Source organism: Dipodomys ordii, unplaced genomic scaffold (assembly GCF_000151885.1).
Source record: "Dipodomys ordii isolate 6190 unplaced genomic scaffold, Dord_2.0 Scaffold77, whole genome shotgun sequence".
In the NCBI taxonomy this organism is placed as follows: Eukaryota; Metazoa; Chordata; class Mammalia; order Rodentia; family Heteromyidae; genus Dipodomys; species Dipodomys ordii.
Genome location: NW_012267293.1, coordinates 1,749,396 through 1,763,103, shown reverse-complemented (window position 1 = coordinate 1,763,103; position 13,708 = coordinate 1,749,396). Strand labels below are relative to the sequence as shown.

The 13,708-nt window shown below is 47.8% G+C and overlaps 1 protein-coding gene across 1 annotated transcript; it reads right to left on the bottom strand.

Moving 5' to 3' along the window:
* Positions 1-1,733: 1,733 nt before the first annotated feature.
* Positions 1,734-13,706, bottom strand: Sft2d1 (SFT2 domain containing 1; the record flags this gene model as incomplete). Its single annotated transcript, XM_013024521.1, has 6 exons — positions 1,734-1,754; positions 2,893-2,928; positions 5,360-5,441; positions 5,939-6,018; positions 6,738-6,824; positions 13,518-13,706. Coding segments are annotated over 6 exons (495 nt in total), but the record flags the coding sequence as incomplete, so codon positions are not given.
* Positions 13,707-13,708: the final 2 nt, after the last annotated feature.

Below are 13,708 nucleotides of genomic sequence, written 5' to 3'. Positions count from 1 at the left end.
AGCACGTCCACCAGCACTATCTCAAACACTGTCTGTCAGCACGCCAGTGCTTCCGTCCTGTAAAAGCACGCTAGGACACTCAGCTTAGGAGAGAAGAGCAGCACTTAAGAACAGCATCCCTGGAGAAGAGGAAGGCAGGAGACAGTCACATTCCCCAAAAACACAACTACAGGGACAATCGGACACTACTGGGATTCTGATGAACTAAACAGGTGGTATCTACAACTTGAAAGTAAAAGCTGAGGCGGAGATATTTGTACTGAGGCTTGAACTCAGTGCCTGGGCACTGTCCCTAAGCTTCTTTTGTTCAAGGCTAGCACTCTACACTTGAGCCACAACACCACTTCTGACTTTTTCCGTTTATGTGACACTGAGGAATCGAACCCAGGGCTTCATATATGCTAGGCAAGCACTCTACCACTCAGCCACATTCCCAGCCCTGCCAATTCTTCAATGGTATTTGTCTCTAAAATCTTTACCATCACATTTGTTGATCAATATAAATAAATAAATTCAACCTGGGCACTGGTGGCTTCTCACCTATAATCCTAGCTACTCAGGAGGCTGAGACCTAAGGATCTTGGTTTGAAGCCAGCCCAGGCAGGACTTCAGTTAACCACCAAAAAAGTGGGAAATGGAGCTTTGGCTCAAGTAGTAGAGTGCTAGCCTTGAGCATCTGAACAAAACCCATATCCTGAGTTCAAGCCTCAGGACCCACATGGAAAAAAAAAGTCAAAACTAATCTAGTGAAAGCATAGATTTTTAAAAGAGCTAATGCACTGTACACTTGCCTACATACCCATGTTTGGCCCTAGCCTCAACACTGTAGTCACAGAATCAAACCAGGTGCCCATCAATGGTCAGTGGAGAAGGTTCACTGTGGTATATATACACAGTGGAATATCATTCACCCATTAAGATATGTTGGCAGGAAAACGTTGGAACTGGAGATCATCATGGTAAGAGAAAGTTGAACACGTGTTCTCTCATAGGCCTGGCTGTGCCAGCTCTGTGCATCCAGACGCTGTCTCTGGCACTCCCTTACTCTCTTTTGTGCTGGACTGGCCCGACAGGGGGTACCCAGGAGAGCTTCCCTCATGGCCCCCAGGTGAGGAGGCAAAGTTCCCCAGGAGACAGAGTGCGCCATGGGGCAGGGCTGCTTGCCTCGTGGTGCCAGAGGCAGAGAGAGATTTTGAAAGCAACATATTTATCATGGACTCCTAAGACTTCCAGAAATATTAATCAATGAGAAATACCGATCAAGGTGATAAACCACCTTTTGTACTTCTTCTGTATGTTTACACTACTACATAAAGGATACTCATCCTTTTACCCATCAATAACATCTGAGACTTGTTCTGCATGTCACAAGTTGCTCTCCAGGGCAGGACTCTGGGGGAGGGCGGTTCGTGTCTCACCAGAGGTGAGGAGGCCCAGGCCACTGAGTGGCCCTGCAGGAATTGTGACACCTTCACACACTTGTTCTGCACTTTCCTACCTGTAGGGGACTGTTTTTATTCTCCTTGTAGCTGTTCATCAAAAACAATTACCCATATATGATGGAACAAAGAGATACTAATTTCCTTCATTGTTCTTATTTTGTATACAATTTTGCTGTGTTTTAAAATATACATCATATCTCAAAATTTCAGAGAAGCACAGCCAAGTCTCACCAGAATCTTTTCCCCAATCTATCAGTCTTAAGACTAGAATTAAGTTTTGTTTTTACTCTACTACTTAGTCAACACCTTTGTCTGGAAAGAGAAAATGACAGTTGCATTTCAACATAGAGACTATATACGTTTCTGCTGGCTAATAACGTTTATGTAGCACCACATTTTCCTAACACCTCCCCAACCCCATTTTTTCTTTTTTTTCTCTCTCTCTTTTTTTTTTTGGGTCCGGTCGTGGGGCCTGAACTCTGGGCCTGGGCGCTGTCCCTCAGCTCTTCAGCTCAAGGCTAGTGCTCTACCACTTGAGCCACAGCACCACTTTCAGCTTTTTTCTTTTTGCTTATGTGGTGCTGAGGAATTGAATCCAGGGCCTCAGGCATGCAAGGCAAGCGCTCTACCACTGAGCCACCTTCCCAGCCCCAAGAATATTATTATCGTAAGAAAATGAAATCTATATGTCATAAAATTAAAGTTGGTCCAAACATAAAAGTCAGTATATTTTGACAGATATTTTTAAAATAAATTATACACTTTATGTACATCACACACACACACACACACACACACACACACACACACACACACCTATTAAGCCCCTTTCTTCCTCTGTGGTGCTGGGGTTGGACCCAGGGTCTCACCCATGGCAGGCAGTCACTCTAGTACTGAAATGCATCCCAGCCCTTGCCTTTGTTTTTCCCAGTGTACAGTCTGCTTGCTAGTGCAGGAAGTGCCCAAGGCCTTTTGGAAGCAGGTAAGTACAAAACACAGGCAGATCTAATGAAGAACCCGAAGCCCCAGTTAGTGACACGGGCTGTCATTATGTCCCATCACCAGAGACTAAAGATGTGGGTCCAGTGTCCACAAGTGGTCCATGGCTGAGGCTCTCTGTACCCTTCCTACTGGTCTGCTTGGTTCCCTGCCTTCTCTCCCTCAGTCTGAGCACCCTGTCACCTGCCCCTGCCCTACGGTGGCTCAGGAGCCCACGGGGGAACCCAAGGGAGGACCCACATCAGCACACCGTGAGAAGCACCAGCCAGAGACAGCACAATGCTGTTACACTCACACACGACACCATCCTCTCCATCTAGCCAACGGGTTGTCCATTTAACTTGTGACCCCTGGGAGCCTTATAAAATAGGACTGAGCTATTTTGAAGTGATGACACCTCAGGAGGAAAGGTAACAGCTGGCAGGAAGGCTGCCCAGCTCACACTACTTACCCACAGAGCAGCGCACAGGGTAAAGACGAGGCACAGCTATGGAGGAAAGAGAACAGACAGGGGGGTGGTCAGAGGCCCTCCAGAAGCCGAGTCAAAGCACACAACTGTTCTGCATCTGTCCATGGGAACTCACTGGGGTGGACTGTCCTGCATCTGTCCACGGGAACTCACTGGGGTGGACTGTCCTGCATCTGTCCACGGGAACTCACTGGGGTGGACTGTCCTGCATCTGTCCACGGGAACTCACTGGGATGGACTGTCCTGCATCTGTCCAAGGAAACTCACTGGGATGGACTGTTCTGCATCTTTCCATGGGAACTCACTGGGATGGACTGTCCTGTATCTGTCCACGGGAACTCACTGGAAGAAAATCTAGTTCTACCTACATACCCGATTGTTTTCTCAAGTTCATGACAGCAAACTGAAGCTTGGTGACTAGTGTGTGGATTAAGTGTGCAACACTTGAAGAGTGTTCAGTGACACTGCTCTTCTTACAGATGCTTCTGCTAACGGTGGTCACTGTGCCCCACGCCTGTGAGCTCACTGCAGCCCCCTGCACTTGGCTGTACAAAGTAGGAGTAAACATGCTTCACACAGAAAGCCTGTGCATCCCTCCATGCCAAATGTCCCATCTCAGGAAGCAGGAAAGGCCGGTCAGAGGCTGCCTGACCATGACCTGGAGAGACCTTGGCTCCATTACAGATTCTGTGTAGACCCTGTCACCTTTTTAGCATGAGACATGCACTGTCTGCTTGCTTAACGGTCTGCTACAATGAAAACTCAGAATGTGGATTTTCTGCCATACAACAGAGCAGGAGCTGGCTGGCTCAAGAGGGAAGCTGGTCTCCACCATCGCTCGAGCAACTGTGCCGTCCGACCCCATTCTCCATGAAGCCCGGTGACAAGCCAGGATCACGGTGGGTCATACATGGCCCTGAGATTTAGGGAGGTATTTTGTACCTCCAGACATCCTGACAGACAGCTTCCAAGGTTAATGATAAATGCCAGAACATCTTAGAACAAATCTTAGTAAAGTATCATTGGAATGTACACTGCCAGTAGAAGGTAATTCAGTATTAATCCAGGTAAACATACCGATACATAAGCTAACCTATGTAAAATAACTACAAGAGCTATAAATACACAGTAATAACATTCACGCTGAATAAAGAGATAATAAATAAAATCATGTCAAAAAGGGAGTTTTTTTTTTCTGGTGAGAAAATGTCTGGCAGACAAGCTAGTGATAAACATTTTTTACCTGCAGGTTAACGTTGTGTAGGTTTGTATATAGTTAACAGTAAAATAAAAGCTAAACTGCTAGTACTGCTGTGTATATTATGGAAGCATCAAAATGCCTCCAGACAAAAGAAATCGAGTAAAGAAGCAGAGGCATGATGACAGGAGAAGAGAATGGGGCCCCTCCTAATGCCCACCTCACACAGAACACCGACAAAACAACACCCACACCCTGCCATGAGGAAAACCTTCTAACCACAACCATAAGCCTTCTCGCCGCACCCCTAACCCCAAGGTAGAGAGCACACTTAGAGCCAGGACAGAGCCCACTGTGTGAAGAGTTGCGTCAAGGTCTTAACACAGAAGCCACACGGTCAGGATGGCTTAAGCCAGAGGACCTGAGACAGCTCACCTGAGACAGACGCAGAGAGACCGACTCAGAGCAACCCGCCGCCCTTCACCGCTCCCTGTTTCCCCCAAGCAGTAGACAGGCCAACAATCTATAGGTCTTAATGAAACTCAGCCAGATCCTAGCAGCTCTCGCCTGTAATTCCAGCTACTCAGGGGGCTTGAGATGAGATCGTAGAATCACAGTTTGAAGACAGTCCAGACAGAAAAGTCAGTGAGACACTTATCTCCAGTTAATCAGCAGAAAGCTAGACATGGAGCTATGGTTAAAGTGGTAGAATGCTAAGCCCAAAAAAGGAAAGCTCAGAGATAGTCTCCAGCCCTGAGTAGTTCAAGCCCCAAGACAGTACCAGAAAGAAAAAAAAAAAAAGAAAGAAAAAGAAAATACATTCAGTTGTAGTTACACATGGCACTGTACCACCCAAAATCTTTAACACACAGCCTTGAGACACATCCCTTTTTATTACATTGTCTTGAGCATGATAAGATAGCAACACTCACAAAGCAGTAGTAAAAATACATTAATAAAAGTATTTTAAGGCTGAGTGCCAGTGACTCACACTTGTAATCCTATTTAGACAGCTGAGATCTGAGAATCACATAGGAAGCCAGTTAGAGCAGGAAAGTCTGTGAGACTCTTACGTCCAATTAACCACCAAAAAGGCTGGAAGTGGAGCTCTGGCTCAAGTGGTAGAATACTAACTAGCCTTGAGTACAAAAGCTAGGGACAACACCTAATCCCTGAGTTCAAGCCCCATGACTGCTCCCCCCCAAAAAAAACTTTAAAAAAAAACCCAAACCCATAGCATTATTTACTTACAAGCATGATAACTGTTGCAAGCAACCGTGTGGTTTCAAACATCTTCTTCAGCTGCTTCACGGGTCCCATCAGAAAGCAAGTACTATGGGAAACAAATACAAAACCGAGAAGGGCTCTACGAATCCCTGAGACTATGCAAAAATAGACCACCTTTCAACCAAGAAGCTATGCTAGTTTACTTAATAATCATAGCATTCTCAGCTTCCAGAATTATAAATAAATGTTGGTTCTTTATGAACTGCCCCATCTGGAGTACTGTGAAAGCAGTGGGCTGGGGGCTCACTGTGGGCAGGGGAATCAGCTACAAGCTTGGGCTGGGGACCCACTATCCACCATTTTAGGAGGAAGCCTGTCCCCACCTGGCAGTATGTTACAGGGATGGCACCAGCAGCTACCTCTTGTGGCCCAGCCCAGCCCAATGCACAGCGCCTTACTGCCAGTGTAAGCACTCTGCCATGGTAACTGGCACACAAAAGAGGCCAATCACTGTACAGAATGAACAAACTGCTGAATCTGCAAGATGTAAGGAGCAAGGTACTCATTAGAAGGCAAGTCTGGCAGCTAAAGATATATACATACCTGGCTAATGCAGAAAGATTCCCAAGGGTGTAAAACACGGCAAAAAGCTTTTTGTTGGAAAGCCACAGCAATCCAGTTCCCTAAATTAGACATTACAGACACAAGTAAGTTTGTATTGGCTACAAACACAAACGTGTTACTGCAGCAGCAATACACAGACTCTGTGAGAAGCGTGTTTATATACATAAATGAAATGCAACAAAACTATCTTTGTAAATCTTACTCCTGAAGTTAAATGTTCATTCTGACTGGCAAATTAAAACAGGCCATAAACACACCTATCTCTGCCTTGCATTCTCTTATCACACACTGGTTTTTAAAATAGAATTATTTCAACCATTCCCCATATCCCCAAAGAACAATTTCTACACCTTTCTATTTATTTTATTATTTATTATCTATTTGTTTGTTTTTTGGTTGGTCATGGGGCTTGAATTCTGGGCCTGAGCACTGTCCCTGAGCTCTTCAGCTCAAGGCGAGCACTCTACCACTTGAGCCACAGTGCCACTTCCGGTTTTCTGGTAGTTAATTGGAGATAAGAGTCTCACAGACTTTCCTGCCCAGGCTGGAAAGGTCGATCCTCAGACCTCAGCCTCCTGAGTAGCTAGGATTATAGGTGTGAGCCACCAGCACCCAGCTTAATTTCCACATCTTTTTAAACATCAGTCTCTACCCCTTTACGTCAGGTGGTATGTTCCATCAAAATAATCTAACAGCAAGTTAAAGTAGACTGCTTTTTAGTACAGAATAGGATTAAATCTAAAACAAAAATTTTGATCAACGTAAAGCCTTAACTCACAAGGATAGAAAAGAAAATGCCAGCCACGAAGCATATCACAAAACACTTCAATCTGGTGCTGAAACTCAGGGATGTGGAGTCCAGGACCTTAGGAAAGAGACGGACAATTGAGAATGTGTTTTTTTTTTTTTTTTTTGGGTCCGGTCGTGGGGCCTGAACTCTGGGCCTGGGCGCTATCCCTCAGCACTTCAGCTCAAGGCTAGCGCTCTACCACTTGAGCCACAGCGCCACTTCCGGCTTTTTTCTTTCTGCTTATGTGGTGCTGAGGAATGAAACCGAGAGCCTCATGCATGCAAGGCAAGCGCTCTACCACTGAGCCACCTTCCCAGCCCCCTGAGAATGTGTTCTTAACTCAGCATTGGAGAATCTGATTCTTCAAGCTCTGGTAAGGCAAGCTTTAGTTTAGCTTATATTCAATCTTTGTTCTGCACACAGCAGTGTCACTTCCTGGTTGTAGGGGCTTGTTGTGGCCTGGGTGTCAGGTGACACTGGAGGTTACTGACACTGTGAGGTCTCATCCTAGTACTGTGTGTGCTTCACCACACACTCACTGGCTACCAGGCTTCACAGGCTATGTGTGACACGGTACAGAGTGAAGGTCCCATGCACGCAGGCACACTGGCAGGCAACAGCTGCTGGCTGCTGGGGCTGGGCAGGGCACACAGGGCTCAGCAGATGCCCACAGCCTGGTGAGGGAAGCTGGAGAGAGGGGTGGGCGACATGGAGCAAGGACATGGCTTGAACTGGACGTGAGTCTGAGTCTGCAGAGCTGGTGAGGCCCAGCGAACCAGGCCCTGAGGACCCTCCCGTCAGCCATGCACTGGACCCAGGCTGGGGACAGCGGGACAGCTGGACACAGGCTGGGGCAGCGGGACGACTGGACAGAGGCTGGGACAGCAGGACGGCTGGACACAGGCTGGGGACACAAGGCTGGGGACAGCGGGACAGCTGGACACAGGCTGGGGCAGGGGGACGACTGGACACAGGCTGGGACAGCGGGACGGCTGGACACAGGCTGGGGCAGCGGGGCGGCCGGACACAGGCTGGGGACAGCGGGACGGCTGGACACAGGCTGGGACAGCGGGACGGCCGGACACAGGCTGGGGACAGCGGGACGGCTGGACACAGGCTGGGACAGCGGGACGGCCGGACACAGGCTGGGGGCAGCGGGACGGCTGGACACAGGCTGGGACAGCGGGACAGCTGGACACAGGCTGGGACAGCGGGACACAGGCTGGGGACAGCGGGACGGCCGGACACAGGCTGGGGGCAGCGGGACGGCCGGACACAGGCTGGGGCAGCGGGACGGCTGGACACAGGCTGGGACAGCGGGACACAGGCTGGGGGCAGCGGGACGGCTGGGTGATGACCAGAAGCAGCAGCAGAAGACAGGACAGCTGGAGGAGGGGCCTGGACAGGAGCGCAGCACAGCTTCCAGTCTGAGCAGTTCATCTAAACCAACTCAAGGCAGGAGCTGGGCACTCCTCAACCATGGTAAAAACAGTGTTTGAAGTAATTTATTCTAGCACAGTATACAAATTCTAGCCACATTATGTAGGAAAAAGTACAACTCACAATGCATGCTTTAAAATACAGTGAAGACTAAGTGGAAACGCTCAGATGACTAAGTGTGCTACTAGTGCATACTTGTCCCTTTTAGCCTAATGAGGCTAAAAACAAATCTATCAACAGCTGTTTGAAAAAAATCTGGAAATATACAAGGACTTCTATTCCCCAAATATAAATTTCTACCCTATACTACCACATACACTTAAAAAATAAAACCGCAAATGTGGGAAGAGTTAACAATGACCCCCCTTTATAACTGATATAAGCCAATAAATAGATAAGACCACAAGCTTATGATATGCATTAGAAGAGAAACAGAAGGGGGGGGGGGTGCAGAAGCCTCAGGTAGCAACACCTTTGGTTCCACCACCTACCTGAGCAGCCAGCTTGGGTCCTTACGCAGCATGAAAAGCAGACAGAATGTAAGTGCTCTAGCCGTAACACAGACCACTTGGAACATCTTTAAAACTCTGCTGGAATTCACCCATTCTGATTTCCAGTAATGTCAAAACTGATCATCTGGTTTAAAATATGGAATAAACTTTCCTGTTACCTTGCCCATGTAATTTTAACCCCTCTGTACGGTATTTTCACAATAAATGAAAAAAAATTAAAAAATTAAAAAAAAAAGACCTAGGTTGCCTGGCACAAGTAGTTCACGCCTGTGATCCTTGTCAGGAGGCTGAGGCCTAAGGATTGTGGTTCAAAGCCAGCCCAGCCAGGAAAGTCTGAGAGACTCTTATCTCCAATTAACCACCAGAAAACCCAAGTGGTACTGTGACTCAAAGTGGTAGAGTACTAGCCTTAAGGAGAAAAGCACAGGGACAACACCTAAGCCCTGAGTTTAAGCCCTAGGACCAGCGTACGCGCACACACACACACAAAGACATAAGTGTTGTCAGAAATAATATACAGTATGTATACTTTAATAATATAGAACAAAATAAACCCTAAAATTTTCACTCAGCACTTAATAAATGATCTGGTCCATTTTAAAAAACAGAACTGTTAATTAGCTTGATTTTGCTATTCTACAACCTCTATCTATAAAAGGATTGTGTATCATAAAGTATGCGTCCAATTTTATTTGCAATTAAAATGGAAGTGGCTCACCATGAATGGAAGTATACAATGATGAGACTGCCTTCACTTTTCCTAAATCTACAAACCTAAATCACCCTATTGTTCCTAAGTTAAATGAATGGTGCCTTTTCAATAGAACGTTTATTTCTTTCAGCAACAGAACAGAGTGGTCCTCTGTATAACAGGAGATCTTTCCCCTCCTATTTTGATCTTCCATGAGGTAACCTTAAAAAGGAAAGGTTATGACACATGATTCCATTTGCACATAATCAATCTACCAACAGACAACTTGTGCCCTGGGGCACAGAAACAAATCACAGATATTCACGATTCCTAACTGAGAAAACTCTAGAATGCTTCCATGCAAGGAAGCCTAGACCAGACTAGCTGGCGGTCAAAACCCCTGACCTTCCAGGTCTGCCACCAAATGTGCCACTGCTTCTCCAGCAGGAGGAGGAAACCAACCAACTGTTCATCTCTTAAGTTAGGTCTCAGAGTAAAAATACAGACACATTAAATGACCACCTCCCCTCCAAAAAGAAAAAGCCAGAGGAAGAGCAAGTCCCAGGGGGCAAGGTCACCCTCCACACCCTTTGAGCTTCTTCTGCCCTAGTGTATGCCCCAGTGCCTGTCCAGGTCACGTGCGCACGCACACGCGCGCACATGCGCGCACACACACATACACCACGGATGAATGAGGAGATCCACCTGGGCATGTCCATGAGCGGGCCCCAGGACCGCTGCAGTGCGCCAAGTGGAGGCCAGGCCACTGCCGGCAGGAGAAAGGATCACATTAAATCCAGTATCCCCTCCTTCCCTTTTCAAAATAGTAGTAGCATACAGAAAGACAAAAAAGCAGGAAAGCCGTTCCACACTCACTGCCCCCTTTCCCTGCTGTCACCTTCCCCGCTCCTCAGTCCTCACCTTCTGCTCCCAGCTCTCCTGCTCCTCCTTACCTCCACACACTGGAGACACTCAGAGGTCACATCTCTTCTACTTACACACAGCAGTCACTCCCACCTCCTGTGGACCAGGGGCTGACTAACATCTCAGACACAGCATCTGGACCAGGCATCTGAGTGATCCTCCCATATCCCACCCCCTGCCCCCGGGGGGAGGGGTGCACTTCCATCCCGAGATTCACGCCCAACCCCAAGAAGGCAGCTTTCTGCTTCACAGGTTCAACCTGTCGAGAACTCACCAGCCGGCTCTACCGTCAAGCCACTGACAGACTGGCCAGCTGCCTTGACATCACTGACTCACACCGCCCATCAGGCACCTCGTACAGAACCACTGCACTGATCACCCATTCAGCCTCTGCAATCCTACCCTTGCTCTGCAGGTTCTCTTCACAGAGCAGCCAGAGCAGTCCTTTAAGACCTAACTCAGTAGCACTTGTGTATACTTTTGCTGAATTTGGGAACAAAGATCCTCAAAAGTATTTTGCAAAAGTTAAGTCATTTGGCACTGCAGCACTCACTGCTCAGTAGGAGTCGCGCTACACATAAGAAGGAGTGTCACCAGACTTGAGAAAGGGCAAAGGGAATGGCGGCTGCAATCGGTGAGTTGGTAATTAAAAAAACAAAGTGTTCACATGTTCCTTGTGGCTCACATCTATAATCCTAGACACCCAGACTGAGATCTGAGGATCTCAGTTTGAAGCCAGCCCTAACTACCAAAAAATAAAAAAAAAGCCACAAGTGGAGCTGTAGCTCAATTAGTAGAGCATTAGCCTTGAGTAAATGAGCTAAGGGACAGTGTCCCTAGCCTGAGTGCCAAGACCCGGACTGGACATGCGCACGAATGTGCGTGCGCGCACACACATGCATGCATGCACGTGCACACAAACACACACGCACGCGCGCGCGCGCACACACACACACACAATGTAGATCAGCCAGCTGTGGTGACACATCATAATCCTAGCCCAGTTTTATATAGCAAAACCCTGCTTCCAGAAAAAACAACAACCTCAATATGTATGTGTCTATGCTGAACAAATGGATATAACTCATATATATTATATATAATGATAGAACTCTCAGCTACATTGATTGATTCAGTCTTCCAAATAATGTGGTTTGTAATTATGAAGTCTCTCTGATCTGTGACCAATTAATGAAGGTGTGTGTGTTTGGTTGCTGTTTTTTGGTAGTACTAGGGATTAAACTCATGCCCCCTGTTTGTAGGTAAGAGCTCTACTACCTAGATTATGCCCATTGCCCTATTCCCACCCACCCCCCTTTCTGTGTGCCCATCTGAGGCTTGAACTCAGGGCCTGGAGACTGCCCACAAGCTTCTGTGCTCAAGGATAATGCTCTACCACTTTGAGCCACAGTGCCATGTTAGGCTTTGCATTCCTCAGATCTCAGGCTCCTGGGCGGCCAGGATTATGGGCATGACTACTGAATCCCAGCTCCCACACCCTCTTCATAGGCTTCTAAAGAACAAGATGTCTGGAGTTGAAGGTATGTCTTACAGTGACTAGTCATATGTGTTTAAGTGTAGGAACTAGAATGTTATCAGATTAATGTAAAGCTCTGCAGTTTTGAGAACCACCACTACACTCAAAACTCAGGACAAGTCAGACACCGGTGACTCATGCCTGTAATCCTAGCTACTCAGCAGGCTGAGATCTGATGATCACAGTTCAAAGCCAGCCTGGGCAGGAAAAGCCATGAAACTCTCATCTCCAATAAACCACCAAAAAAAAAAAACCAAAAAACGGAAGTGGCACCTTGGCTAAAATGGTAGAGCACTAGCCTTGAGCTGAGGGACAGCTCTCAGGCCCAGAGTTCAAGCCCCATAACTGACGACAAAAACAAAGAAACTCAGGACATTTCCTCCCACTCTCAGCAAAGACAGATGAAAATCCTTCTCCCGGCCTTCAAGACAGACAGGGCAGGATAGGAATTCAGCTTCCAAACTGACCAAGCTTCGCAGGCTAGACAGACAGACAGACAGACAGACAGACAGACAGACACACACACACACACACACACACACACCCCAGCTCCAGCCACCCTGGCCTCCTTGCTCATACACACACCACACATACCTTGATCCAGCTACCCTGGCCTCCTTGCCTAGCAGCCTTCTTTCCAGACTCTCAGGGCTCCTAGACCACTACGTACAGTATAGTAACGCCAAGCTCTACAACCCAGCTCTAACTTCCCCGTGGCACTTTTCTGCTGGACAAGTTATAGACTTGTTTATAAAGTAACTGGTCCCAGGGCTCAAATGTCAATTGTGTGATCTGCCCAATGAATGAATAATCATCCCAGGCAAAACCAGCCAGTCACTCTGATCTGAGATAAAAGATTTCAGGAATCTTTCTCCTCTCAGGGCATTGAGTAGCCTGGCACATCACCTTCACATTCTCAAGGTCTAGAGTGACACCCAACAGCCCTTCCCACGGCGGAAATGACCCACACAACCGTAGGACTAAGAAACTAAACAAAACATTTAAATTGAACTTAAATTAAGGTCACCTGTGGTCATGGCTGGTGCAATGTAAAACACAGATCTACAGCATAACATGGAGCACAAAATAGCCACTAATAAAATGTCACCGGCTGAATGTCTGACAGCTGAGACTCGCAGCTTTATGTGTTAATATTACAAGTCATAGATTCCATCACAAGTAAACACTTGTCAAAAGGCTACCGGTGAGAAGTGCTGATTATGATGCAAAGAAGGAAGTCAGGAAAGCGAAGGGGGAGGGCAAATAAAAGCCCCTCTGGGGATACAACTCAATCTTCAGGGTGGTGTCTGACACGTGCATATAGTGAAACCCTTACGAAGCAGTTCTTGCTCCACTCCTATTCCAAGAGGAAGTAAGCCTTATCGAGTCTTGGGCAAAGTGCAAGCACAGGAGTTGAAACTATTTTTATTTTTTTTGGGGGGGGGTCTGGTCGTGGGGACCTGAACTCTGGGCCTGGGCGCTGTCCCTCAGCTCTTCAGCTCAAGGCTAGCGCTCTACCACTTGAGCCACGGCGCCACTTCCGGCTTTTTTCTTTTTGCTTATGTGGTGCTGAGGAATCGAACCCAGGGCCTCATGCATGCGAGGCAAGCGCTCTACCACGGAGCCACCTTCCCAGCCCGCCGCACAACTTTTCATTACGTTACCCCTTCACCGCATGTCCTCCAGGGTCTCCAGGGCGAAGGCCGGCCACGCACCCGGTGCAAGAACTGGTCCTCGGCAGCAGGTATGAGGGTGGCTGACGCACGCGCGCAAGCGACACCCCGCGGGCGGCGGGTCTGCACCGCCAAGGTGCAGGCCAGTCCTGCGGGCCGAGAGCCGGCGGCCGGCGGCCCGC